This window comes from Rhinolophus sinicus, chromosome 12 (genome assembly GCF_057876585.1).
Source record: "Rhinolophus sinicus isolate RSI-liver-muscle chromosome 12, RSI-T2T, whole genome shotgun sequence".
Lineage (NCBI taxonomy): Eukaryota > Metazoa > Chordata > Mammalia > Chiroptera > Rhinolophidae > Rhinolophus > Rhinolophus sinicus.
This window is the reverse complement of record NC_142512.1, coordinates 41,860,407-41,885,422: the sequence shown is the minus strand read 5'-3', so window position 1 is coordinate 41,885,422 and position 25,016 is coordinate 41,860,407. Positions and strand designations below refer to the sequence as shown.

Genomic DNA, 25,016 nt, shown 5'->3' with positions numbered 1-25,016 from the left:
GCCCTGGGGGAAGTCTGGGTGTCGGGAGAAAAAACACGATTCCCCAAGCATCGCGGCATCTGTGGGCCTCAAGTTCCCCATTTATGATAGAGGTTGAACAAAGTGACTAGTAGGGTCTATTTTGTCTGAATTCTTGTTAGGAATACTGGGAAGGGGCAGGCTCAGGTGAGGGTGTCAAGAAGGGGTACCAGTGGGGAGATGGGCACTGAAAGTATAGCAAGAACAAAGGGAAAACAAAAGTTGGTACCTTTTTTCCCCCTAAGCACTTGTTATGTTATTTGGCTGGCACTATGCTGAATGTCCCTCATACATTTATTTCATTTACTTATCCTGATAGCATTGAGTGGTTGATATTGTCCTCAATTTACATGTGGCAAGTTGTGATGTAAACCTAGTTCTACTAGGGTCCTTCCTCAGCGATATCAGCATCCCACTCCCCACTTTAGAGATGCCCACTAGCTTCCCTAATACTTCATTAAAACTAGTTCTCAAGAAGGTATCTGGTAGCAGTCTAAGGTTCTAGGGAGCATGTAAGCCCCTGGCTTTGGGGGGGGGGGGCAGGGCTTAGGAGGGCTTTCTCGGCAAGGATATCAAACCCCTGGTATTCAAATCAAACCAAATGATTACAGTCCTAGTTTTCCCCTTAACTCGGTCGGTTACTTTGGGCATGTGATTTCCCTTGCAGAAAGTCAGTTTCATGGGCCATAAAATGAAAAGGTTGGTTTCGATGATCTGTGAGGTCTCTGAGGAGAGATGCTCCAGTGCCCCCTAAGGCACACCGCCCTTCCGCGTAGTGCTCCCAGCGCGGGCACTGGGGCATGGGGTACCCTGGAATCCGCGCCGCGCTCACGCAGCTTTCCTATGCAGCGTGGCCATCGTGGTGGGCGCTCCGCGGACCCTGGGCCGCAATCGGGAGGAGACCGGCGGCGTGTTCCTGTGCCCCTGGAGGGCAGAGGGCGCCCAGTGTTCTTCACTGTCATTCGACCTCAGTGAGTCCCACGCAAAGAGGAAAAGGGAGGGATTAGAAGGAGCGTGCATAGCCGGGCTCCAGCACCCCACCCTTTCTTGTGCCCTCCAGATGATGAGACTCGAAAAGTAGGCTCCCAAACTTTCCAAACTTTCAAGGCCCAGCAAGGACTCGGGGCGTCAGTCGTCAGCTGGAGAGACAACATTGTGGTGGGCTCTGCGGGACAGGGAACAGGGAGCAGTCGGGGGGCAGGGACATGTTTGGCGGGGTGGAATCCCAAGTCCCGCCCTTTCCCCTCTCCTGTGGCCCTGCCCCAGGCCTGCTCCCCCTGGCAGCACTGGAACGTCCTAGAAATGACCGAGGAGGCTGAGAAGACGCCCGTGGGTGGCTGCTTCGTGGCTCAGCTCCAGAACAGCGGCCGCGCAGAGTACTCGCCCTGTCGGACCAACACCATGAGCCGGGTTTACAAGAAAAATGATTTTAGTGAGCTCCGCTCTCCATTTTGGCTCCGCCCACTCGCGACCTCTTAGCCCCACACTTAACCTGAACCTTCTCCCAGCGCCCTCAGGCCCGGCTTTCAATCCCGCCACCCGTCGACCAAGCTCCTAGCCTCCCTGCTCCCCGTCGCTGATTCAAGGCCACACCCCTATATTACCCCATGACTCCGCCCTCATATGACTCCGCCTCCGCCCGCCCCAGACTGAGTGCTTGTTTCGTGATCCGCCCCTTCGCTGTCCTTTGCCTCCTCTAGTGGACGACAAGCGTTACTGCGAAGCGGGCTTCAGCATCGCCGTCACTCAGGCAAGTAGCGAGCCTAAGTCGCTTGCGGGCGGCTCCCAAACAAAACACCCCTCTCACCTCCAGGGCTTCCTTTTCAGGCTGGAGAACTGGTACTTGGGGCCCCTGGCGGCTATTTTTTCTTAGGTACGTGCCCACCCGTGCACCTCCCTCCCATCTTTCTCAGCCTGGGAGACCCCAGGAATCTGGGCCCCCACACCTGCTGTCCCTCGCGCCCTAGGTCTCCTTGCGCGGGCTCCAATTGCAGATATCATCTCCACCTACCGCCCGGGCACTCTCTTGTGGCACGTGGCCACCCAGCGCCTCACCTTGGACTCCAGCCAACCAGAGTACTTCGATGGCTACCGGGGTAACCCTGGCACCTCCCTTCTGGGCTTCCCAGCACTCTAAGTGTCACCCTTCCCTCCCTGGATTCGCTGTGCGGTCTTGATCAGGTCTTGGCCTTTCGGTGGCCTCCGTTTTGCCGTCTGCATATGCAGGGTTTAAAACTGGGTGGTGTCTGCGTCCCCTCCTTCCTTGCCCTCGGCTTGCTCCCTGCTTCGCCCTCACGGAAAGACTAATTCGCGCTGTGTCTTCAGGGTACTCGGTGGCGGTGGGCGAGTTCGACGGGAATCTCAACACTACAGGCAAGAAATCCACTTAGGGGCGGGGGTTGGGGAGCCCAGCCTGGGGAGGAGCACCTCCAAGCCCCGCACCGAAATCTCCCCTGGGTGTGGAATGGCGGGCGGGAAGGCAGGGAGGTTCGAAGGACCTCATTCCCTGGGCCGGGCTCTCCCCAGAGTATGTCTTGGGTGCCCCCACCTGGAGCTGGACCCTGGGAGCGGTGAGTGCCCCCTGCCCCGCCACTGGGCATCCCGAAGCCCCAGACCCCATTCCTCAGCCTGACCACCCCCACCCCCCAAACCTCCTGCCCTTTCTCACTCGGCGCGGGAGGCTGTCTGGAGGGACGTGAACGATGCGCTCCTGTGCTTTGTCCGCGCAGGTGGAAGTTTTGCACTCGAGCTACCGTAGGCTGCACCTGCTGCGTGGAGAGCAGGTGAGGGCTGCTTCCTTACCGGGGTGGCCGAGGCTGGGGGACTAGGACCCGAGAATATTACGCGGAGTGTGGGGGTAATGTCTAAGAGAGGGCGGCACGTCCGGGGGCGGGAATTACGATGCACCTTGTCTTCCTGCAGGTGGCTTCGTATTTCGGGCACTCGGTGGCTGTCACTGATGTCAACGGGGACGGGTAAGGAGGGGTGCGCCCCACCCCTACCGAGTTGGGTCCACAATTACCAAGGCGTGATTTGCCCACAGTCTCCTCCTTTCCTAGTCCTCACTCCCCCGTGACCACAGAGGGGAGAGGGAGGGCGAAAATGGGCGAGGTGTGGCCCTGGCCGGCAGCTCACCCCACGTAAGCGCGCGTCTGGCCTGCAGGAGGCACGATCTGCTGGTGGGCGCGCCACTGTACATGGAAAGCCGCGCGGACCGAAAGCTGGCCGAGGTGGGGCGCGTGTACTTGTTCCTGCAGCCTCGGGACTCCCACCCGCTGGGCGCCCCCAGCCTCCTGTTGACTGGCACACAGCTCTACGGGCGATTTGGCTCTGCCATCGCGCCTCTGGGCGATCTCAATCGGGATGGCTACAATGGTAAGGAAAGAGAAGAGCTGCACACGGGTTAACAGCCACAACAAAGACCATGGATTTGGCCTGAGGGCAGCAGGAGCCTTGAAGAGCTTAAGCAGGAGAGAGTTAAAGGAGACCAATTAGGATTTGCTTGCATTAGTCCAGGCAAGAGATGGTGACCACCTGGAGGTGAATTTTGGCAGTGGAGCCAGAGATGAGGGTGATTTCACTGATATTTAGTACTTAGATTATTAGGACTCGATGGTGACTGGATGTGGGGCTAAGGAGTTGGGTGGATGGTGGTGCCCTTCACTGCCTGGAACTCAGGCCAGGCAGCAGGTCTGGGGAGGTGAGTTGGGGGTATATCAGCCGTCCACTTCTAGACCTGTTTGATCTTGAAGGACTTCAGCACATTAGGCAGACATGTCCAGGGAGCAGTTGGGTAAGGCTTCCCCTGCTTCCACCAGAGAGGTATGAGTGGGAAAGAGGAGCTGGGGGAGGGTGGCTGAGGTGCTGGGAGCCTGTGTAGTGAGATGAGGCCTAGGACAGAGCCCTGGGAAGCAAGGTATTTAGGGGACTCCCAGAGGAAATGAGTCTGGAAAGGAGTGTCCAGAGGGGTAAGAGGGAAACCAGGAGATCTGCTGGCCCAGAACTCAAAAGAAGAGAGTGCTCTAAGCAAGAGGAAGGGAGTCAAGGGCTCCAGACGCTGCTGAAAGATACAATTAGATGGGGCCGGAGAAGTCCACATGAACTTTAGCAGGAAGGAGATCATTGGTCAGTAACAAGAACCGATTCAGGGCTGGGTAGGCATAGAAGCCAGAACACCATGGGGCAAGATGACTGAAGCTGAAGAATTGGAAGCAGACAGTGTAGATAGCTCTTGCAATCAGTTTGTAAAAGGAAAAAGAGAAAAGATGATTACTAGAAAGGAAATGAGGGTCAAAAGAGAGTTATTTTAATTTCAAAGAATATGGAGTAGGTTGAATGTGGAGGAAAACGATCTTGTGTGGAAATGGGGGTGGGGTGAGGGAGTGAGCTGGAGGAGGGTCCCTGAGGTGCCTGGGGGATTCATTCGAGGGTGAGATGCTCAGCCCAGGGACAGGGTAAAGAGAGGGACACCTATTCCAGGGTCGCATGGGGGAAGGGAGAAAAGTGGGTGTGGATTCAAAGCACAACAGTTGGGCTGCTTCTCTTTGTGAAGGAGTTGGGGCTGGGAGCTTGATAGAATGGAGGTTTGAAATAGGTGCTGAGCAGACTGGGCGAGGGAGCTGAGCAGAAACCCCCCTGCAGGGCAGCGGGGCAGTCCCTGGTGAAGCCTGGAGGTCAGGAATTCATGGTGCCTGGTCTGGTGAGGTTTGGCCAGGCTTGCCCAAAACTAGCAGTGGGGAACGACAGCTAAGGATATGGCAAAAGTAATCAAATGGTCAGGATATAAATGGAGATGAGGAAGCCATAGAGCAGGGGTGTCCAAACTTTTTTCAACCTTTTTTTACCAAGGGCCATATGTGGTAAAATACACAAACAGTCAGGCCACTCACTCGAGGTGAATTACGTATTGCCTCACCTGATTTATTTAAGTAAACTAAATATATTTTTGGAATTTGCTGCGGGCCAATTAAAAATGGATTGCGGGCCACAGTTGGCCCGCGGGCCGTAGTTTGGTCACCCCTGCCATAGATCAAGAGGGAGTGGAGGCCCAGGACCTGGAGATGCGACTGTTGTCAGAATGTTTGATTTGGATGAAATCTAGACAACTTGATCAGAAAAATCAATGAAGATCTTTAAAAGAAACAAACTGTATAGAAAACAAAGTCAAAAAACAAAGATAATTTATAACATAAATATCAAAGATATTGATTCTTATCAAGTGCAGAAAACTTACAAATTAATAAGAGTTTGATGATTAACAAATTTTCAATAGTGATCATCAAAGTTATTAGTGTTGACAGCTCATGGCGGGGCTCTGGGTATGCATGGTGGAAGTGGAATGGGGTGAAGGGAGCTTGGGAAGAGGGGGCCAGTATTTATTAGATCTTGGTTACTTAATCTTCTGGGACTCAGTTTTCTCATCTAAAATGGGAATAATGATGCCTAATTTTCAGGATCAAATGAAATCATGTCAATATATTTTTCTCAATAGATAGTGGAGCCTGTTTTTATAATAATCATATTTGAAGGGTCTCTATCTGACCCAGTTGTAAACTCCTGGAGAGCAGGGCAGCTGCCTCCTTGACCCAGACCTTTGCATTCCTCTCCTGATCCCCTGGGGTCTACCCAGAGAAGAAGCTCCTGAAAGTTTTACAGGACCACCTGGAGAGATTGGATAACAGACACTCCCTTTCTGTTACTCCTTCCAGATGTTGCAGTGGCTGCCCCCTATGGGGGTCCCAGCGGTCGGGGCCAAGTGCTGGTGTTCCTGGGTCAGAGCGAGGGGCTTAGCTCACGCCCCTCCCAGGTTCTGGACAGCCCCTTCCCCACAGGCTCTGGCTTTGGCTTCTCCCTGAGAGGTGCCACAGACATCGATGACAATGGATACCCAGGTGCCCTTGACTACCTCCAACTAGACAACAAGGGCCCTTGGGCATTACCTGGAGATACTAAGGAACATGGACAGGGACTGTGCCTGACCTGGTACCCCACTGAGAGCTCTGATCTGTCTGTGGGGCTGGGAAGCCAGGGCAGGCCAGGTCAAACCTCCAGTGGGGGAAGTGGTGTGGGGAACCCCTGGGAAGATGAGGACCCCATGCCTTTCTCTAATTGCCAGTTCTGACCCCCTCCCAATATCTATAGACCTACTGGTGGGAGCTTACAGGGCTGACAAGGTGGTTGTATACAGGTGAGCACTGGCTCCGGGGGGGGGGGGGGGGGAGAAGGGAGGAGACCCTGCAAAGAGGGGCCACAATGGCAAGCCTCCCCCATCCCTCCAGAGCTCAGCCAGTGGTGATGGCCACTGTCCAGCTGCTGGTGCAAGATTCACTGAATCCTGCTGTGAAGAATTGTGTCATTCCCCATACCAAGACAGAAGTGAACTGGTGAGATGAAGGGCATGGGCCAGGCAGGATCTGGGACCTTGGGGGGCCCTAACCCTGGAGCCTCACTCATGGTTTTGCAGCTTTAACATCCAAATGTGTGTGGGAGCCACTGGGCACAACATTCCTCAGAAGCTGCGTGAGTGATGTGATGGGAACAGGAGGGAGGGAGGCCTGGACTCCCCTGGAGGCTGGCTAGGGAAGCCCCGACCCCCCCTGCTTGCCCTGCCAGGCCTGAGTGCTGAGCTGCAGCTGGACCGGCAGAAGCCCCGCCAGGGCCGACGGGTGCTACTGCTGACTTCTCAACAGGCGGGCACCACCGTGCACCTGGACCTGAGTGGGAGGCACAGCCCCGTCTGCCATAACACCATGGCCTTCCTCCGTGTACGCCCAGGCTGGGGCTGGGCACTGTGGGTCCGGGGGTGCTCAGTTGTGGGGTTCATGGTAGCAAGATGGTCTGATTCTTATCCCCTCCTCAGGACGAGGCCGAATTCCGGGACAAGCTGAGCCCAATCGTACTCAGCGTCAACGTGTCCCTGCAGCCCGAGGATGGACTGGCCCCTGCTGCCATGCTGCATGGAGACACCCACGTTCAGGAGCAGGTGGGGGCGGGGGCGGGCAGTCAAGGGAGGTGAAGGACGCCTGCCAGAAAGTCAGGGTTAGGGTTAGTGTCCAAGCTGTAATGTGAACCCCAAAACCTATTGTCACCTCTAATCTCTGATGTCACTCTAAACCCTAATGAAAACCCTAAAACCTCAATATGCCCTAAACCCCAAGTGTTGATGTCACCTGTAAACTGATAGAAATCCTGATGTCACCACCTAAACCCTGACATTGTCCCAAACCCCGCAACAAACCCAAGCCCTTCTGTCATCTCTATACTTCTTTCATTCTCAGGCCTTCTAATTCCCTACCTTCACGTGCCCCCAACTTACCCACATACCCTGATATGTCCCCTCCAGACCCGCATCATCCTGGACTGTGGGGAAGATGACCTGTGTGTGCCGCAGCTTCAGCTCACTGCCAGCGTGTGAGGAGACGTCCCACTCTACCATCCCCTGGCTGGGTTGGCCCTGATTGCGTCCCCTCCCCACCTAGGGTGTCAGACACCCATCCATTGTCCTCAACCCCTCTCCTCCTCCCAGAGCCTGAGCTAGGACCCGGCCTCCTCAGCTTTACTCCTTTCTCCCCATAGGGGGGGCTCCCCACTCCTAATTGGAGCCGATAACGTGCTGGAGCTGCAAATGGATGCAGCCAATGAGGGGGAGGGGGCCTACGAGGCTGAGCTGGCCGTGCACCTGCCGCCATGTGCCCACTACATGCGGGCCTTCAGCAATATGGAGGTGAGGCCCCCACCCCAGGACATTACCTGGTTACCTGGACCTGGGAGGTGCTGCAGCCTTGGACTCTCTTCTATCCTATCTCTTATGCTTTGCTGTAAAAGCTGTGATTCTTTTTTTTTTTTAATTTGGAAGAGGACTACTCTATGATAAAACCCAAGCTAAAGATGGCTCAGGAGCTAAATGTTAACAGGAACGTCTGTTACCATTTGGTAAATTTCCTTCCAGTCTTTTTTCTCAACATCGATAGATACATATATATGTAGGTACATATTTATTTTTTATTTTATGGATGTAGTTTATAACAATGGGATCATAGTCCATGTAATGTTTTGTGTTTTTCTCTTAAAAACAACAACAACAAAAAAACCCATAAAGTGCTAGAGTAATACGTAACGTAGCCTGTGACAGCCCCTTGAACTCACACCCCAGGAAACGCTCCTCCCCACCCTGGCACACAAGTCTTTTCCAGATTTTCCAACGAGTTTAAATATATATGGGCTGCTCAGTAACCATCTTCTTTCTCGAAACTTCCTTCTCGAAGGGCTTTGAGAGGCTCATCTGTAACCAGAAGAAGGAGAACGAGACCAAGGTGGTGCTGTGTGAGCTGGGCAACCCCATGAAGAGGAATGTCCGGGTGAGGCTGCCGAGTCCTGGCTGCTCGGTCTCCTCCATGAAGGGCTGGCGGACAGCAGGGCTTTAGGGGCTGGGTTCGGAGGCAGATAGCTCTGGGCCGCAGTCCTGTCCTCACGCTCCCTAACTGCGTGTCCCTGGGTGAAGGACTTTCCTCTGAGTGAGCTTCCGAGTAAAACGGAGACAATAATGATAACTGGAGGATGAGGACCGGGGGGCGCGTTCCAGACAGGGCTGCCCAGGGCGGGCCTTTGGGCAGTGACTCAGGCCCTCCCGGTTTCAGGTAGGAATCACGATGTTGGTGAGTGTGGAGAACCTGGAGGAGGCTGGGGAGCATGTGTCCTTCCGGCTGCAGATCAGGAGGTACAGACGGGGGCTCACTCCTACCCATGACCCTTCCCCTTATGTGATCCCGATTTAGAGACACTCAGGCACCCTCCATACAGAGGGGTCTCCTGGGATGCCTGCTCTTCAGACTTTCCTGTTGCCTTTCTTTCTCGGAGATTTGTTTCTGAGTCTTGGAGCCCTGGAAGTTCTTTTCCAGGTCTTACTTTTGTGTGGCTTGCTGTTTGTGGAGTCAGCGCTTCCTGAGCCCTCTGAAAGCCTTGCCCTGCCCCAGAGTCCTGATGTTCAGTGGGCTGGTGTCCCTGACGTGCTTCTCATCTCCTCCCTTCCAGCAAGAACAGCCAGAATCCAAACAGTGAGGCGGTGCTGTTGGATGTGCCAGTCCGGGCGGAGGCCCACGTAGAGCTACGAGGGTGAGAGGCCGAGAGGGTGGATAAGGGAGATGGCAGGCAGAGCCCTAGGTTCAGGGGGCTCTAAGGGAACCCCCACAGGCAAGTCAGGGGATCAAGCTTACCCTGGTGGGGGTGTGCTTGGGCCCCTGCAGGAACTCCCTTCCAGCTTTCCTGGTGGTGGCGGCAGAAGGTGACAGGGAGAACAGCTCGGATTTCCGGGGCCCCAAAGTGGTGCACAAATATGAGGTAGGGAGGAGCTTCCGGGCCCAGGCTGGAGTGAGAGGGTCCCAGGAGTTAAGTCTTGGTGCTGGGCCACCTAACATCCTGCTACCACCACCCCCACCAGCTCCACAACAATGGCCCTGGTACCGTAAGTGGCCTCCGCCTCAGCCTCCACCTCCCCAACCAGTCCCAGTCCTCCGACCTGCTCTACATCGAGGATATACAGCCTCAGGGGGGGCTTCAGTGCTCCCCACAGACCTCTCCCAACCCCCTCAAGGTAAGAGCTTGGGGAGAAGAAACAGCTGCGGATGAGTCCCCAGCCCATCAACCAGGATCCCTTTGGGAGGGCTGGCAGATGGGTAGAGCATGGGACCTGACAGCTTCTTTGCCTCCTCAGCAGGCCTGGGGCATGCCCACCTCCACCCCTTCCTCCATCGCCACCAGTCGCAAGCGGGAGCGCAGGCATGCATTCCTAAGAGGGCCCAAACCACCCTCAGGGCTTCAGGATCCAGTTCTTGTGGTGAGCAGCCTCTGTAGTCTCCAGCTGGGGTCTCCCCTCCCTGGGGCCCAGAAGAAAGAGGGATAGGAGGCAGAGACAGGGGACCAAAGTGTGATGTGGGCCTCTGGTTGGCCACCTTGGTCCAAGTGAGTATGACAGATTGTGCTGGTCTTGTGTCTGGGGCGGAATGGGGGTACTCGCATTTTGTAAGGTTGTTAGTACATTAAAGACAGTGAATAAATGCCAAAGCAGGGTGACAAAAATTCTGGGTATTGAACACCTTATGAGGACCCATGTCTTCCTGCCCTCTCCCTGGATCTCTGGGATTGTATGAGCAACCCTATTTAGAGATAACGTCTGAAGCTTGAATCTGAAGCCCTTCCTGAGGGCGAGGCCCAAGCTCCCTGACTGCCCCCACCCCGCTGTCCCCCCACCTCCTCTGTGTTGGGTCCTTGGAGTGAGGGGGTAATGGGTCAGAAGGGGCTGGGAACTAATGACACATCCCCTCAGAGCTGCGACTCGGTGCCCTGTACTGTGGTGCAGTGTGAACTGCAGGAGATGGTGCGTGGACAGCGAGCCATGGTCACCGTGGTGGCCTTCCTGTGGCTGCCCAGCCTCCGTCAGGTGGGGTAGGGCCTTCTGGAGGTGGATGGAGAGGTGGGGCACGGTGAGTGGGAAGAGAGCGAGGGCAAGGTTTACTTTGTTTTCTACTATAGATTTGTTGGTATTTATTTATTTATTTATTTGCGGGGCCAAGTTTACTTTGGAGGGATGGGATTAGGCCAGGCACAGGCCTCCCCAGGGGAATAGCTTGGGGCTGGACCCCTACAACCAATAGGCCTCATGTGAATGGCTTCCCCCCAACCCCATCCAGAGGCCACTGGATCAGTTTGTGCTGCAGTCGCACGCGTGGTTCAATGTCTCCTCCCTTCCCTATGCCGTGCCCGCCCTCAGCCTGCCCAGTGGGGACGCTCTGGTGAGTACGGAATGGTGTTTAGGAGATGAGTCCTGCAGGACCCATTGCTCCTCCCACGTGTCCACGCCTAGCAGGATGGGGGTGGGGCCTCCCTGGGTCTGAGGGGCGAGACAGGTAGGTGGCTTGGCTGGGTGTCACCACTTCGCAAGTTTGAGTTTTGGGGAAAGACAAGTGTCAAGGTGACGGAAGACGTGCTCCGGTTTGTCCTCAGGTGCAGACGCAAGTGCTTCGGGCCTTGGAGGAGAGGGACATTCCAATCTGGTGGGTGCTGATAGGCGTGCTGGGTGGCCTGTTGTTGTTCACATTCCTGGTCCTGGCCATGTGGAAGGTGAGGCATGAAGGGAGGCGGGATCCCCAGGTGGGCCCAGGCTTGGCCCTGCTCACCCTCACGGGGAGGCAGAGAGAGACAGTGGCCCAAGTGGGTGATCACAGCCCAGCTGATCTACATCTCCACTATCAGAATGTCATTCTCCAGAGGATCTGTTCCAGGGCACAGACTTCTGGGAGAGGTGGGACCGGAAGTCTAAGTCCTTTAGGCCCATTTCCCCGAGAGGGAGAGTCACAGGGAATGAGTCTTGCCTTCAGGAACTCTGACTGCCGAGGAGGACGGCTTTACCTCCTCCCTGCTCTGTCCTTTCTCAACGGAGGTGGGAGACCCAGATCTGATCCAGACCCTGCTCCTTGCTCCGTATGAGGCCCTGGTGGATACTCCCTCCTCTGAGCCTGGAGAACACGTGTGCTGTTCTCAAACTCACTCAGGTGCACAAGCCCTGGAAAGCATGATGCTTTTACGGAAAACCACACATTAGACATATAAGAATCAAATACATTCCATCATGCACTTGAGTCATAATCATCAGTATTTAAGAAAAATTCAGGAAAGAAAAAACAAAACTTTGTTTTTTAAATTGTTACATGCATTATCTCTAAATGGGGAAAGGCCTCCATTTGTGCACACAGTGGGGTCCATGTTTCGTGCTGGTCCAGGAGAGGACCTCGAGGCTGGCTGGTTTCTAACATACTTACTTCCTCCACTGCTGCTCTGGGGCCTAAGGGTCATCTTTACAACCTGTCCCCGGCCCCTGTACACCCCCAGGTTGGCTTCTTCAAGCGGAATCGGCCACCCTTGGAAGAAGACAATGAAGAGGAAGAGTGATGGCGCAGCCCACGCTCTATCTTAGCGGAAAGGCTGGCTGTGATGCCTGCCCTGCCCCTTCTTCTCTGAGTGCCCCCCAGAGACCTTCTTCTCTGGTCACCCACGGGTTGAAGCTGTTCCATGGAGGCACCTGATGACCTCCCCCTCCTATCAGAGCTGGGCCACCCCTTTCCTGCTGCCTAATAAAGAGGCTGAGCCCCAATCCTCAGTGTGCTGCCTCCTCTTGGGGTCAGAGGAGGAGAAGGAGACCGGGGTGATGTTTGTGGGGATCTGGGGCTGGTAGAAGTAAGAGCAGACAGTGTCTCTGCGAGGGCAAAGGTTGCAAATTACTGTCTTTGGGGAGTGTCAGGGAGTAGTAGAAAATGGGGACAGAACAAGGGAGAAAGAGTGGCAGAGCTTCTGGGTGAGACTGGAAGGGATGAGGGGAGGGGGCTGAGGGTGGCCGAGAAGGCAGGTAGGGTCCCTTGTGGGCAGCTTTAAACAGTACTTTTTTCATGATTTCAAAGAGATAAACATCAAGATGACCCTGTTTTGGGAAAAGAACACGCTCTTCCCACTCCCATTTAAATAAAGGCCAGAGGGAGGCTAATTAAGCCCTCATCCTGAGGAAGGCAGTGTCACTACAGAGTTGTGACTATTCCTTCTAGTCCTTCTTCCCCACCAAGGAGAAGGGTCTTTGGTTAGGAAAGAGGGTATAGGCAGGGAGCTCTCAGGACAGTTGGAGGTGGAAGACAACTCTTCCTCCACTGAGATTGGAGTCAGGGGATAGTGGTAGTGGGGGTTCACCTGGAGTTCTGAAAGATTTGTTGATTCATGTGTTCAATAAATATTTATTGAGCACCTACCATGTGCCCGGTACCATTCCAGTCTGGGATGGAACAGTGAACAAAAAAGTCCCTACCCTCATGGACCTTACATCCAACCAGGGGTAAAGAGTAAACGAATAAATAAATGTATGGCCAGTGGTGGCCAGCGCTTGGAGTAAACATAAAGGTAGGGAGCTAGTGCTAGAATGATGTGGGTGTTGGGAGTGGGCTGACATTTTAGGCAGCGTAGTCAGGGAAGGCCCTTCTGATGAAGTGAGCAGAAAGATAAATGAATGAGCCAGGTGGCTGCCCAGAAATAAAGTGTTCTGGACAGAAAGAACAGCCAGAGCAAAGGCCCTGACGTGGAAGCAGGCTTGATGTGTTCAAGTAAAAGCAAGGAGGCCCATGGGTTGGAAGCAGGTGAGGAGTCCAGGAGATGAGTTCGGGGTCGGGGAAGGCAGGCAGCACCTTGTGGCCAAGGGAAGGACTTTGGACTTGATGCTAAGTGTTGGGGGAAGCCATTGATGAACAGGCTTACCTCACAAGAGCTGTTGGTATTTGGTTTTACCCAAAGAAGTAAAAGGTACATTCTGAACAGAATAGAACAATTTGACATCCATGCATGGCAAGTTCCAGAACAAGTTTCTAGCTGGGTGACTAGAATATTTAGGAAAGGATTAAGCCATGATCTTTGAACACCAGCCAAACTTCGTCCCACCTCTGCCATTGCAATTCGGTGACCCCAGACAATTTATCTTGATCCAGCAAAGCACTTGGCATTTGTCCTTATGCACAAGACAGAAATGTGAGCTGGAGACCCAGACTTAAAACTAGACAATTTTGATTAAGCTGAAGAAGATCACCATCCTGGCCCTGGGCTGCCTGGTATTGTCATGAGTCCCTTCACCCTGCAGATGGCTGCTGGCTGAGAAGGAGTTCCAATACAATGGGTAACTGAAGCAGATCCAAGGCAGCCTAGACAGATTGTGAAGTTGGGTTGAAACCAACAAGATGAAATTCACCAGGGATGAGTGCTAAATCCTGTGTTGAGGTTCCAAAAAAATTGGTTACATAAGAATAGGACTGGGAAATCTGGTTAGATGGAAATTTATGAGAAAGAGAAAGGGATGGAAGGAGGGGGTAAGGAGAGAGAGAGAGATGGGGAGGGGCTAGAAAAGGAAAAAAGGAAAGGAATGGAAGAAAGGTAGAAAGAAAGAAAAAAAGAAAAGGAAGGAAGGAAGGAAGAAGAACAAAATTTGGCTGTTTTGTCCATAAGCTCAAAACAAGGTCCCCTTAAGTGAGAAGACCCAACCAGAAGACCCAAGTAGATGAGAAGCACCAGAAGAGAAGCTGCTGTCCTGAGGTCGTTGTCCCAGGTACTAATCCCTTCCACAGCACCACATTGTGATAAAGAAAAGGTGACAAGCCAGAGAGAACCAGGAGAGGAATACCAGATTGGATGAGGATTTGGCCACCCAGAAACTGAGTGATGATGACAACCAGAAACTGGAAGGAAGGAGAGCCAGGCTGGGGCTAGAGGGCAGGCCAACAGCTGTCTTCAAACGTGGGGTTCCAGTGGCTGAGGAAGAACTGAAAGACTCATTGTCATTCATGAACAGCGGGACCAATCTGTGATTCTCAGTGGGAGAGACAGTCTGCTTGCCCCACTAGAACTTCCTAACCATTATGACTGCCCAGTAATGGATCTTATCATCTGGGCCAACAATAGCACCTGTCAGGAATGTGCTAGACACTTTATATCACTACCTTATTTAATTGTTACAACAACCCCATGAGGTAGAAATTATTACAATTTTCACTTTAAAGAAAGACTGAGGACTGTAAGGGTAAATAACTTGCTCACGGCTTAATAAGAGGCAGAAGCTAGACAAGAACCGAGACCGACCGGTTCCCAGGGGGCTGCGCCCTAGCTCTCCAGCACTGCGTGAGTGTTTGTGAGGAAAGGGGCCATAAATCAGGGCGCACTTACACTTTTTAGAGACACTCATAACTGTGCGTGCTCTTCGAGTGTGTTGCAAGCAATGGCCATTCTCCCCACCCTAAAAAAATCTTGCACCAAATTTCGGGGGTTCTGGAACGCCAAAGATTGGACCCTGTTTGCTACACTCCCTCGCAGCTTGGATTCTGAGAGCGCGGGGTGGGGGCTGCCGGGTGGGCTGAGCGCGGGCACAGCCAGCGGGCGGCGGGCGGAACGCGGCGGCGAGGGGGCGGTGCCCGGAGGCCCGCGGGATGGGACGCCGCCTGCAGGGGGCGCTGGCGGCCGCTCCGGGCGGAGACAATCGCGCTGAGCGGCCGCCGCAGCCAGAGCGGGAGCCCGAGCCGCGCGGCGCAGAGCTGGGGCTGAGCGGGGCCCGCCGAGCGGGGCCGGGCGGGAGCCATGGGCCACTAGGTCCGGGCCGAGCCCCGCGATGCCGCCACCGAGTGGCCCCAGCATCCTCGCGCGGCTACTGCCGCTGCTGGGGCTGCTGCTCGGCGGCGCCTCCCGGGCTCCCGGCAAGTCGCCGCCGGAGCCCCCCAGCCCGCAGGGTGAGTCTCGGCCAGGAGGGGCAGCGATCACGGGCCCGCGCCCCCCCCCACACCCTGATCGGACCCCGCCCGCCAGCCCCCTCTTGGCGGCGCTCGTGAATCGGGGGCTATTCTATTTCCTAGATTTGGGTGGGGGAACTAGGCGACCTGGGGTCGGCGCTTACCCGGGAGAGGAAGGAGGGAGAGGGGTCCGCCTGGGCTAGGGTCTCGGGAAGATACAATGGGGAGGATGGGGGTCTCCAGGCTCCGTGCCGCCGCCCCCTTCTGCCTTGTTTTTCTCCCTCCTGGTCCGCGAGGCGCTGCTGCCTGAGCCATTGTCTACCGAAGACACCCGCCCAGGGGCGGGCTGGGGCGGGCGCTGGCTCTGCAGCCCCCTGCGGGTTCCTCGATCCTGACCCCGGCTGGGTGGGGGCGCAGGCGTCGGCGGCTACCCTGGGCCCGGACGGGGGCTGGGCGCCTAGTGCTGGGTTTGACGGGGGGAAGGGCGGGGGGAGTGGGTGAGGCTGTGGGCGGATTGACTGCTCGAATAGCGTTCTTCTCCTTGGAGCTGACAACCCCCAGGTGGCCCCCAGATTCAGATTTTGGGGTGCACCAAAGAAACGCTGCTCAGCCCGTGACAGAGAAGGGGCTGCAATTGGGGGGGCTCTGGAAAACGGGATACATTGTGATTCCCACCTCAAAGCGCATGGCAGGGCTTTGGTGGCAGAGCCATGCTGAGCTGGTTGGCTAGCTGGCTGTGGGCAGTGCGGCTGGAAGGGCAGGTGCCTGGGTCCCCACCAGCAGGCCTCCGGCCACTCCTGTCCCCAGCCCGCTCCCAGGTCACCCCCTCCTCATCTCACCTCTCCATCGCAGTGGAGGAGACCCTCCCAGCGCCTCACCGGCCCAGGTGGGTGTGTGAGGTGGGGGGGAGGGTCGGCTCCTGCAGCGGGAGAGGGTGGGAGAGCTGGACCATGACTTCCTCCCTATGCCTGGGCTCTCAGGGTACTCCACCCACTCCAGCCCTGCACCCACCTTCCAGCCTCCTGCCCTGCCACCCAGCTATTGCTCTCCCATCTCCTCCCACCCCTTTCTGAACCTGAATGAGTGCTCTCCTCACCTCCCAACCAAGGAGCTGGCAGGAAAAGCAGGGTGGGGGGGTCTAGATGAGGGAAGTGGGGTCCGGATGAAGGGAGGGGGTCGGATTTCCTCCTGGAATGAGGCAGGGCTGAAGCCAGGAGAGGCGGATATTGTATGGAATGTCAGGCTTTGAAGAATGAGGAAGGATCTCCTTGGCCTCAGTCTTCCCTGCATTCTGGGGGAAAAGAGGAGCTTTAATAGCTAGGAAAGGGCCCTAGTTTCTCAAGAAGCCTCTCCCTCAAGTCCTGCACCCCATGGTGGGGGCCCAGGGAAATGGCTGGAATAGAGCCAGGATGGGGGCTCTCCCAGGCCGCTGGCTGGGAGTCCAGTTGAGGGGAAGGGAGAAGAGAATCTACTAGGCACCTGCCGCCCCCACATGAGCTCAGCACTGATGCCTGCTTCAGGTCTTACCTACACACCCGTTTCCTTCCCTGGACTCCCTCTCCTTTTCTGAGACTCTGGCCCTTGAACCCAAGGCATTCCCTCAAATGACTATAGTCCATACTCCTGGGTCCCCTCTTCCCAGCTGTTCCATCCAGCTGCTCCTAGCTTAGGGTGGGGGTGAGGAGTAGTCAGGCCCCTCTAGCTTCTCAGAATTCCTACTGGGTGTGTGTAATGGGGGTGGGGGGAGACTGCCAGTTCCTGGGAGAACTAGAGAGCAGAAAAGGGTTGAATGTGTGCACCCACTCTGCAGAGTTGGGCTCTGGCCTGGGAGGCAACAGGGAGGTGGGCTCAGGAACAGCTGGATGGAATGCCAGGGGCAGGCGTGGTGCTGGCCCTGGGGTTGGAAGCCTGAGATAAGACACCTGTCACTGTTGAGTGTCAGGCACCATCCGTGAGGCCCCCGGACCGCCCCATCCCTGCCGCCCTCAGCTCCAGGCTCTTCCTTCTGTACCTGTACTCCCCTAGTTTTGTGTCTAACACGCAGCCCTCTCCCACCTGCCTCCTGGGCCCCGCACTTAGGCCTCTGTACCTTTCCAGGCATGACACTTCCTCCCATTATTAGCAGCATAGTAGGGGTAAGGCATGCTCTCAGAGGAGGGGCTGTGCTGAGTGGAAGGGAGAGATGGTGCTCTGGATCCCACAGGCTGCCTGGGGCATCCATGAGAACAGCTCTAGGCCTAGTTCCTCCCCCTCATTACCCCATGTGAGATCAGCAGGGCCCCGTCTGCAGGCCCATCCCAGCTGGACCATCTATGGGCGAGGGGCAGAGTTGGCTGGAAAGCGAAGGACTTGGACTTTCCTTCTCAGCCCCCTCCATACTAGTTTCCTTTGAGCTTGGGTCAGCCCCCCCTCGGCCCCATCTCTTTCCCCTTGCCAGGGCTCCAGCTCCCTGCCCATCTCCTGGGAGGAATGAGGGCATTGCCATGGTGATTGACTGTAGCTGACCAGCTGGGAGGGGGCCAGCAGTACATGTGAGGAGGTTGGGTCAGGAGGTACTTGTCTGGGCTTCAGGGTTGGAGTGAGTCCCTAAATCTGAAGCGAAACGGGCTTGTGCAAAGGATTCTAGGAGGAGGATGAATGATGAGAATGACCAGTTCCCTAGTGTCTCTTGTTTTTTCCTGGGAACCCAAAATCTAACCCAACCCTGCATGCTCCCTTCCAAATGGCTGAATCCTAACCTCTCTCCTCTCCACGTGCAAACCCTTGGGTCTTCACTTATTCATCCTTTCTCAGCCCTCCACTCCCTCTCGTCTCCCTAACACTAGCCCCATAGGATGCAGTGGTTAAGAATTTGGGTCTAGAGGCCAACTCCCAGGTTTGGCTCCCAGATCTCCCACTGAATTGAAGTGCAAGTCTCTAAACTCTTTGCGTCTCCATTTCTTTTTCTGTAAATGGGCTAGGAGCATATTTTATCAAGTCTAATACATCATCGACTGTAAGATGCACCATTATTTCATGTACCAGTAATAAAAGGAAAACAATGCTGCCAATTATAATTATGACATCGTCAACCATAGGCATATCGTGAGTTCAGAAATGTTGGAAATAAGGAAAAGTGCGTGTGTTAGACTTGATAAAATATGGCGATGGTACCACCCACCTCGCAGGTAGATGTGAGGTTTAAATGAGGGCTCTATAAATGCTGGCTTTTATAATATCTTGTCTAGACTTGGCCCCAAAGCAGCTCCCAACCCACAGCTCCGTCTGATCTCGGGGCTCCCCCCAGTTCTCTCTTCCCCCCTCCCTCCTCCTCACTGTTCTCACCCCATCTTGCCCACAGAGATCCTGATCAAGGTGCAGGTGTACGTGAGCGGGGAGCTGGTGCCCTTGGCCCGGGCCTCAGTGGATGTGTTTGGGAACCGGATGCTGCTGGCCGCTGGCACCACAGACACAGAGGGTGTGGCCACACTGCCCCTCAGTTACCGCTTGGGCACCTGGGTGCTGGTCACTGCTGCCCGCCCTGGCTTCCTCACCAACTCCGTGCCCTGGCGTGTTGACAAGCTGCCCTGTGAGTGCAGGGGCAGGTGGAGGGTGGGGCAGCAGCTGACCCAATCAGCCTCTTCCCAAAATAGTCCTTGGGGGTGGAGGGGGTAGGTTTTCCAGCAGCTGCTGCCTGGGCTGGGGTATGCAAAGGGGGCTGAGGGAGGATGAAGTCTCTAGGATTGGATGGAGGGAGTGCCCCGCCTGGGGGTAGGCAGGGGCTTTCTCTGGAGCTGACAGGCCATCCCTCCCACAGTGTATGCGTCAGTCAGCCTCTACCTGCTCCCTGAGCGGCCGGCCACCCTCATCCTCTATGAGGACCTGGTGCACATCCTCTTGGGTTCTCCCGGTAAGGCTACCCCCGCCCCATTACCTGCCAGCTCCTGTCCCTCCCCCTGACCTGGGTATAGAGAGCTCTGCTCTTCCACATAATAGCTAGGTACCCTTGGGCAAGTTATTTAACCTCTGAGCCTTACTTTGTTCATCTATAAGACATGGAAATTGATAGTATCTACATCATCACATTGAAGTAAGGATCAAATATTATCAAGCATGCAAAAAACAGCACAGAAGGTGGTCAATACATGCTTATTATTATTGGGGCTTCTCGTGGTTTCCATTCTCCCTCTACTCCTACCATTAGAATTCCCATTCCCTGCCACCTTTATCTTCAGTGGATCTCCATATCCTTGTGGCACACCTACTGGGTGCTGGCCATGTGAGAAAGCCATGAGAGGGTCATTTCAAGGTATTGAACACCCATGGAGTGCAAGCCTGGAACAATCCTGCAGTGGCCCTGGTGTACCTACTGGCTTTCGGTCTCTGTCAACTAAGACTTACGGCAGCACCGAGGCTGTGCAAGGCACTGTGTCTGATGTTTGGGAACAAAGGGAAGGAAAAACAGACCTACTTCCTACCTCGTGGAGTTCATAGACAAATAGGAAGACACACAAACACATCACGGCAAACCCTGAAATAATTACAGAGCAGGCGACAGTGGAGTAGAGGGCGACTGCATTCAATATTGAGAAAACCCTAACCTGTGAGGGTAGCAGGGCAAGAGGATTTGGTGAAGGGAGCTGTGGGACCGCATGGGCTTGGGCGTTGAAGGGGTGGCAAAGGCACATTCACCTGAGAAGGCCCGGGGAGTCTTCCAGATGTAGGCACAGAAGGGGACAGTGAGTCTGCTGGGAATGCTCTGGTCTGGCTATGCAGGGGGGTACCGGGTGCAGACTGGCTCATGAAGCCAGGCAGAGGGGAGACTCCATCCGGCTAGGACTAGGGAGCCACAGCGAGTTTTGGAGTGGGGGAAGCCCCTCTCTAAGTTCTGTTCTTAGCTTGAGCTCTTGTCGCCAAATTACTCATTTGCTCATCATCTCTGATCCTGAACCAGAGGCATGTAATTAAGTCTTTGGAGGTTTCTAAAATGTCAAACAAACCCTTTGTTGCCCCCTGGCTTAAAGCCTCCCACAGCTCCCACTGCTTCAGTATACAGCCTAGACTCCTTCGCCTGTTAATTGCGTCCTCTTGGACCTGGCCTGCCACTGTCGTGCACACCTCCCTCTCTAGTCACTTGGAGGCCCCTGACCACACGCTGCCTTGTGCCTCGGGGCCTTTCTTATGTACTCCTGGAAGTCCCTTTCCACTTTCTTTCCTTGCTGAGTCTTACTCATCCTGCAAGGCTCCACAGGCCCTTCCCAAGCTGGGCGGGCCAAGCTCCCCTTACACCCTGCCTCCCCCTATTATAATAGCGAGGTGGGAAGGAATGGTGGGTGAGAGGATGATGGATCCTGGCACCAGACGGCCTGGGCTTCAGCTGGGCTCTAGGATTGTGACCTTGGGCGAGTTACTGAACTTTTCCCACCTCCATTTCTGCATCTATAAAATGGTGTTGATGATAAAAGCACCTACCTCAGGGGCTGTTGTGCTAATTACAGGGGTTAGCATAGGTAACCTGCTTAGAACAGTGCCCAGCATATCTTAAAGCTTAATGCATGTTGGCTATTACCATATTGTATTAGAATTCTGTTTTAATTCTTTTTGGGTCCCCTCCACCCCAAGACAGACACACTTATGTGTGTGCATAGCCTACGCTGTCTCATGCAGTTGCTACTAGCCACGTGGTTACATTTAAATAAAATTAAAATTCATTAAATTTTTAAAAATTAAAAATAAATCCAGTTCCTCAGTAACATTGCACTAGCCACATTTCAAGTGCTTAATAGCCATGTGTGTCTGGTGGGTACCATAATGGGCAGCACAGATATAGGACATTTCCATCCATCACGGCAGAAAGTTCTAATGGGTACCATAATGGACAGTACTGCACTAGACTGTGAACTTGAAGGCAGGGAATTGTGAATTGTGTCATTCATTTTTGTATCCCCAGCACCTAACGCAGTGCCTGCCACACAGTAGACAGTAATTATTTGAGGATCTGAACCTCATCATTTTATACATTAATAAGGAAAGTGTTTCAGAGAGCAAGTAACTGGCTCAGGGTCACACAGCCAGGACTGGTAGATTCTGGCCCATGTCCCTTCCAAATTTACATTCTATGACTGCACAGTTCTCTCCCTGTCACCACCCTCCTTGGTCTTCCCAATGGCCTGACCCAGTGGCTCCCCTTCTTAGATAACTGCTTTCTGTCCCTGGGCAACCTTGGCCTTGGCCAGGCCACTGCAGCCCCTCCTCTTTCCATCCAGGTGCCCGCTCCCAGCCCTGGGTGCAGTTCCAACGCCGGGCTGCCCGCCTGCCTGTCAGCTCCACCTACAGCCAGCTCTGGGCCTCTCTGACACCTGCCAGCACCCAGCAGGAAATGCGGGCTTTCCCCGCCTTCCTGGGCACCGAGGCCTCCAGCTCAGGTATGCTGGGTGCCAGGCATGGAAGAGATGTCCTCCCACCATGATTTAGCCTTCAGCCTTTGTGTCCCCTTCCCCCAGGCAATGGCTCTTGGCTGGAGCTGATGCCTCTGGCTGCCGTGAGTGTGCACCTGCTGACAGGAAATGGAACAGAGGTGCCACTCTCAGGCCCCATTCACCTGTCCCTGCCTGTGCCCTCGGAGCCTCGTGCCCTTACTGTGGGCACCAGCATTCCAGCCTGGAGGTTTGACCCCAAGAGTGGTGAGTGCCTCAGGGGATTGCCAGTGCTGGAGTTTGGGAAAAGAGAGACTTAGATGGGTGGGGGGACATTGAGTCTGATGCAACCCCTGACTCTCCCAGGGCTGTGGGTACGCAACGGCACTGGTGTGATACGGAAGGAAGGACGACAGCTCTACTGGACCTTCGTCTCCCCCCAGCTGGGGTACTGGGCAGCTGCCATGGCCTCCCCCATGACTGGTAAGAGTGGGGGGTGGGGCCAAGGGGCAGTGGGGAAAGGGTAGGCTGGGAGAGTGAACTCCTTCTGAAAGGCAGGAAGGGCATCCACACCTGGAACGCTAAGCCCTTGCCTGGCACAGGGCTGGTCACCATCACGTCGGGCATCCAGGACATCGGCACCTACCACACCATATTCCTGCTCACCATCCTGGCAGCCCTGGCCTTGCTGGTACTCATTCTGCTGTGTCTGCTCATCTACTACTGCCGGTGAGTGCTGTCCACACCCCCACCTCCTCTCACCCCATGCAGACAGAGGCCTGCTCTATGCCTGGCCTTGTGCTGGGTGCTCAGGCCCTAAAGATGCATACAAACTGATCCTCAAGGTGCTGACAGGAAAGCACTTACAAAGGCTGAAAGACGGGTGGCTTGAGAGAGGTGGGAGAGGAGCCAGGAGCTGCAGGCATGACCCCTCCAGGGACAACATGCAGATGTTTCTTCCAGCCCAGATTTCATGTCTAGGGGACCTCCTGCCAGACATGCCTCTGGGTGGCTTAGGCACTCCTCCCAGGTTCTCACTGCACCTCCTTACATCCTAAAGCATGCAGTTCACCTGGAGGGGGACCAAATGGGAACAGCGGCTGTGGACCTCCCACAGACAGGCAAGGTTTTTCCACAAGCCTCTCCCAGGACCCGTCAGGCTTCCCCTACGTCTCTCCTGAGTCCTAGGCATTGTCCTGACACCTCCAACTATATCCATCCCTCATCTTGCAACTGCGGGGTTTAGGGAGCTGCTCTGGCCCGCACTGTTTCCTGAGGGTCTTGGTCTGCCCCCTCCTCTCCAGGAGGCGCTGCCTGAAGCCCAGGCAACAGCACCGCAAGCTGCAGCTCTCCGGACCCTCTGAAGGCAACAAACGAGACCAGGCCACTTCGATGTCCCAGCTCCACCTCATCTGTGGAGGACCCCTGGAGCCCGCCCCATCGGGGGACCCTGAGGCTCCGCCTCCAGGCCCCCTTCACTCTGCCTTCTCCAGCTCCCGAGACTTGGCTGCCTCCCGGGATGACTTCTTCCGGGCCAAACCGCGCTCTGCCTGCCGTCCGGCCACCGAGCCTGCAGGTGCCCGCGGGGGCGAGGGCGCTGGGCTGAAGGGCGCCCGCTCCGTCGAGGGTCCTGGAGGGCTGGAGTCAGGCCTAGAAGAGTATCGGCGGGGGCCCTCTGGGGCCGCCACGTTCCTACCGGAGCCACCCTCTCCGCCACCGCCCTTCGAGCACTATCTGGGCCACAAGGGGGCGGCCGAGAGCAAGACCCCCGATTTCCTGCTGTCTCAGTCCGTGGACCAGCTGGCGCGGCCGCCCTCGCTCAGCCAGACCGGGCAGCTCATTTTCTGCGGTTCCATCGACCACCTCAAGGACAGTGTCTACCGCAACGTTATGCCCACCCTGGTGATCCCCGCGCACTACGTGCGCCTCGGCAGCGAGGCGGTCACCGCGGGGGCGGGCGATGAGCCCATCCCGCCAGAAGGAACAACCCCCGGATCGACACGCCCTTTTCCCCAGCCCGACCCCCAGCGCCCGCTGATGCAGGGCCACTCGGGCGCGGGAGGCGAAGGCAGCGGGGGTGGCAGCGGCGAGGGCTGGGGGGGCGGGCGCTCGGCGCCAGTCAGCGGCTCGGTCACCATCCCAGTGCTGTTCAACGAGTCCACCATGGCGCAGCTCAACGGGGAGCTGCAGGCGCTGACCGAGAAGAAGCTGCTCGAACTGGGCGTGAAGCCTCACCCACGCGCCTGGTTTGTGTCCCTCGATGGGCGCTCCAACTCGCAGGTGCGTCATTCTTACATCGACCTGCAGGCGGGCGGCGGCGGCCGGAGCACCGATGCCAGCCTGGACTCGGGCGTCGACGTGCACGAGGCGCGGCCTGCGCGCCGGCGGCCCCTGCGCGAGGAGCGAGAGCGCGCGCCGACAGCCGCCCCGCCACCGCCGCCACCGCCTGCGCCTCCGCGCCTGGCGCTCAGCGAGGACACGGAGCCCAGCAGCAGCGAGAGCCGCACGGGCCTCTGCTCCCCGGAGGACAACTCGCTGACACCGCTGCTGGACGAGGTGGCGGCGCCCGAGGGCCGGGCGGCCACGGTACCTCGGGGTCGGGGCCGCAGCCGTGGGGACAGTTCCCGCAGCAGCGCCAGCGAGCTGCGGCGCGACTCGCTCACCAGCCCGGAGGACGAGCTGGGGGTGGAGGTGGGCGACGAGGCGGGCGACAAGAAGAGCCCTTGGCAGCGGCGGGAGGAGCGGCCGCTAATGGTGTTCAACGTCAAGTAGTGCCCCTGCCCCGCCTGGCTCCGTCCCCGGGTCGGGCCCCGCCGGTTCCTCCTGGGCCTGTCCCCAGGGTGCGGGGCCCGGGGGGCCGTGGGGGCACTCGCTCTTAGCCCCCAGCCTCAAAAGGTGTCCAGGGGCCTGCGGAGCTGTCCAGTAGTATATGCTGGGTGATGTCTTGGAAGGGACCCCGTGTCTGCCTCCAAGAGGGTGGTGGGAGGGGTCCAGACCCCCATTGGGAGGTGCTGGGGAGGAGGGCTGGGTGGGGGGGAAGCAGTGCCTGTATAAACGTGGCTGTACATAGAAAGTTCTATTGTGGGAAAGCAGGAGGGGCAACCCAGCCTCAGCTGCTAGTGTGAGGGCTGGGAAGGGAGGGAGCATTCTCTGTGGACCCCTGGGAGGGGAGGGGGTGCTGTTTGCTGACTAGCCCATCTCTGGGCCACCATGTCAAAGGGCTGGTGACTGGGGCGGCTCTGGGGACCGGGGTGTAATGTGATGGGATTGCTGTGGGCAGCAGCAAATATAAAACTGGTGAGATTAA

At 56.1% G+C, this 25,016-nt stretch overlaps 2 protein-coding genes and 1 long non-coding RNA gene across 11 annotated transcripts in view; 2 read left to right on the top strand and 1 right to left on the bottom strand.

The window, feature by feature from the left end:
• ITGA2B (integrin subunit alpha 2b) overlaps window positions 1–12,163 on the top strand; it is a 16,782-nt gene extending 4,619 nt beyond the window's left edge. Inside the window, exons 2-30 of one of the 8 annotated variants that reach the window (XM_074319701.2) lie at window positions 868–989; window positions 1,079–1,176; window positions 1,285–1,450; window positions 1,719–1,768; window positions 1,846–1,891; window positions 1,986–2,114; window positions 2,344–2,391; window positions 2,545–2,588; window positions 2,748–2,801; window positions 2,941–2,993; window positions 3,182–3,393; window positions 5,727–5,909; window positions 6,160–6,205; window positions 6,297–6,401; window positions 6,482–6,537; window positions 6,631–6,782; window positions 6,878–7,000; window positions 7,361–7,428; window positions 7,594–7,741; window positions 8,283–8,375; window positions 8,655–8,734; window positions 9,049–9,129; window positions 9,261–9,354; window positions 9,455–9,607; window positions 9,728–9,850; window positions 10,340–10,453; window positions 10,704–10,805; window positions 11,017–11,133; window positions 11,902–12,163. In XM_074319701.2, the coding sequence (XP_074175802.1) occupies window positions 868–989; window positions 1,079–1,176; window positions 1,285–1,450; window positions 1,719–1,768; window positions 1,846–1,891; window positions 1,986–2,114; window positions 2,344–2,391; window positions 2,545–2,588; window positions 2,748–2,801; window positions 2,941–2,993; window positions 3,182–3,393; window positions 5,727–5,909; window positions 6,160–6,205; window positions 6,297–6,401; window positions 6,482–6,537; window positions 6,631–6,782; window positions 6,878–7,000; window positions 7,361–7,428; window positions 7,594–7,741; window positions 8,283–8,375; window positions 8,655–8,734; window positions 9,049–9,129; window positions 9,261–9,354; window positions 9,455–9,607; window positions 9,728–9,850; window positions 10,340–10,453; window positions 10,704–10,805; window positions 11,017–11,133; window positions 11,902–11,961 (2,920 nt within the window). In that variant the 3' untranslated portion in view covers window positions 11,962–12,163. Of the gene's footprint in view, window positions 1–867; window positions 990–1,078; window positions 1,451–1,718; window positions 1,769–1,845; window positions 1,892–1,985; window positions 2,115–2,343; window positions 2,392–2,544; window positions 2,589–2,747; window positions 2,802–2,940; window positions 2,994–3,181; window positions 3,394–5,726; window positions 5,910–6,159; window positions 6,206–6,296; window positions 6,402–6,481; window positions 6,538–6,630; window positions 6,783–6,877; window positions 7,001–7,360; window positions 7,429–7,593; window positions 7,742–8,282; window positions 8,376–8,654; window positions 8,735–9,048; window positions 9,130–9,260; window positions 9,355–9,454; window positions 9,608–9,727; window positions 9,851–10,339; window positions 10,497–10,703; window positions 10,806–11,016 lie in introns of those variants that run through there. The other 7 variants (XM_074319698.2, XM_074319700.2, XM_074319697.2 and 4 more) reach the window with 7 other exon arrangements.
• On the bottom strand, window positions 8,728–16,115 carry LOC148756559 (uncharacterized). Its single transcript, XR_016022957.1, has 3 exons — window positions 15,479–16,115; window positions 9,231–9,379; window positions 8,728–9,121 (listed from the first exon to the last, which is right to left on the bottom strand). It is a non-coding gene; the product is annotated as an uncharacterized LOC148756559 (long non-coding RNA).
• FAM171A2 (family with sequence similarity 171 member A2) lies at window positions 15,061–25,016 on the top strand. 2 transcript variants are annotated; one of them, XM_019752299.3, is made up of 8 exons: window positions 15,061–15,314; window positions 18,655–18,882; window positions 19,111–19,203; window positions 21,560–21,718; window positions 21,797–21,976; window positions 22,076–22,192; window positions 22,312–22,438; window positions 23,014–25,016. In XM_019752299.3, the coding sequence occupies exons 1-8, from the start codon at window positions 15,197–15,199 to the stop codon at window positions 24,479–24,481; spliced, it is 2,490 nt and encodes an 829-aa protein (XP_019607858.3). In that variant the 5' UTR covers window positions 15,061–15,196; the 3' UTR covers window positions 24,482–25,016. The 2 variants fall into 2 exon arrangements, with proteins under 2 accessions (XP_019607858.3, XP_074175805.2); XM_074319704.2 differs by having other exon boundaries at window positions 22,264–22,438.

Bases quoted from the DNA above. Each gene is read 5' to 3' on its own strand.
- FAM171A2 (XM_074319704.2), top strand. From the start codon at position 15,197: ATGCCGCCACCGAGTGGCCCCAGCATCCTCGCGCGGCTACTGCCGCTG. The intron at 18,883-19,110 runs GTGAGTGCAGGG...TCCCTCCCACAG, and splicing joins GCGTGTTGACAAGCTGCCCT to TGTATGCGTCAGTCAGCCTC. The intron at 21,977-22,075 runs GTGAGTGCCTCA...TGACTCTCCCAG, and splicing joins GAGGTTTGACCCCAAGAGTG to GGCTGTGGGTACGCAACGGC.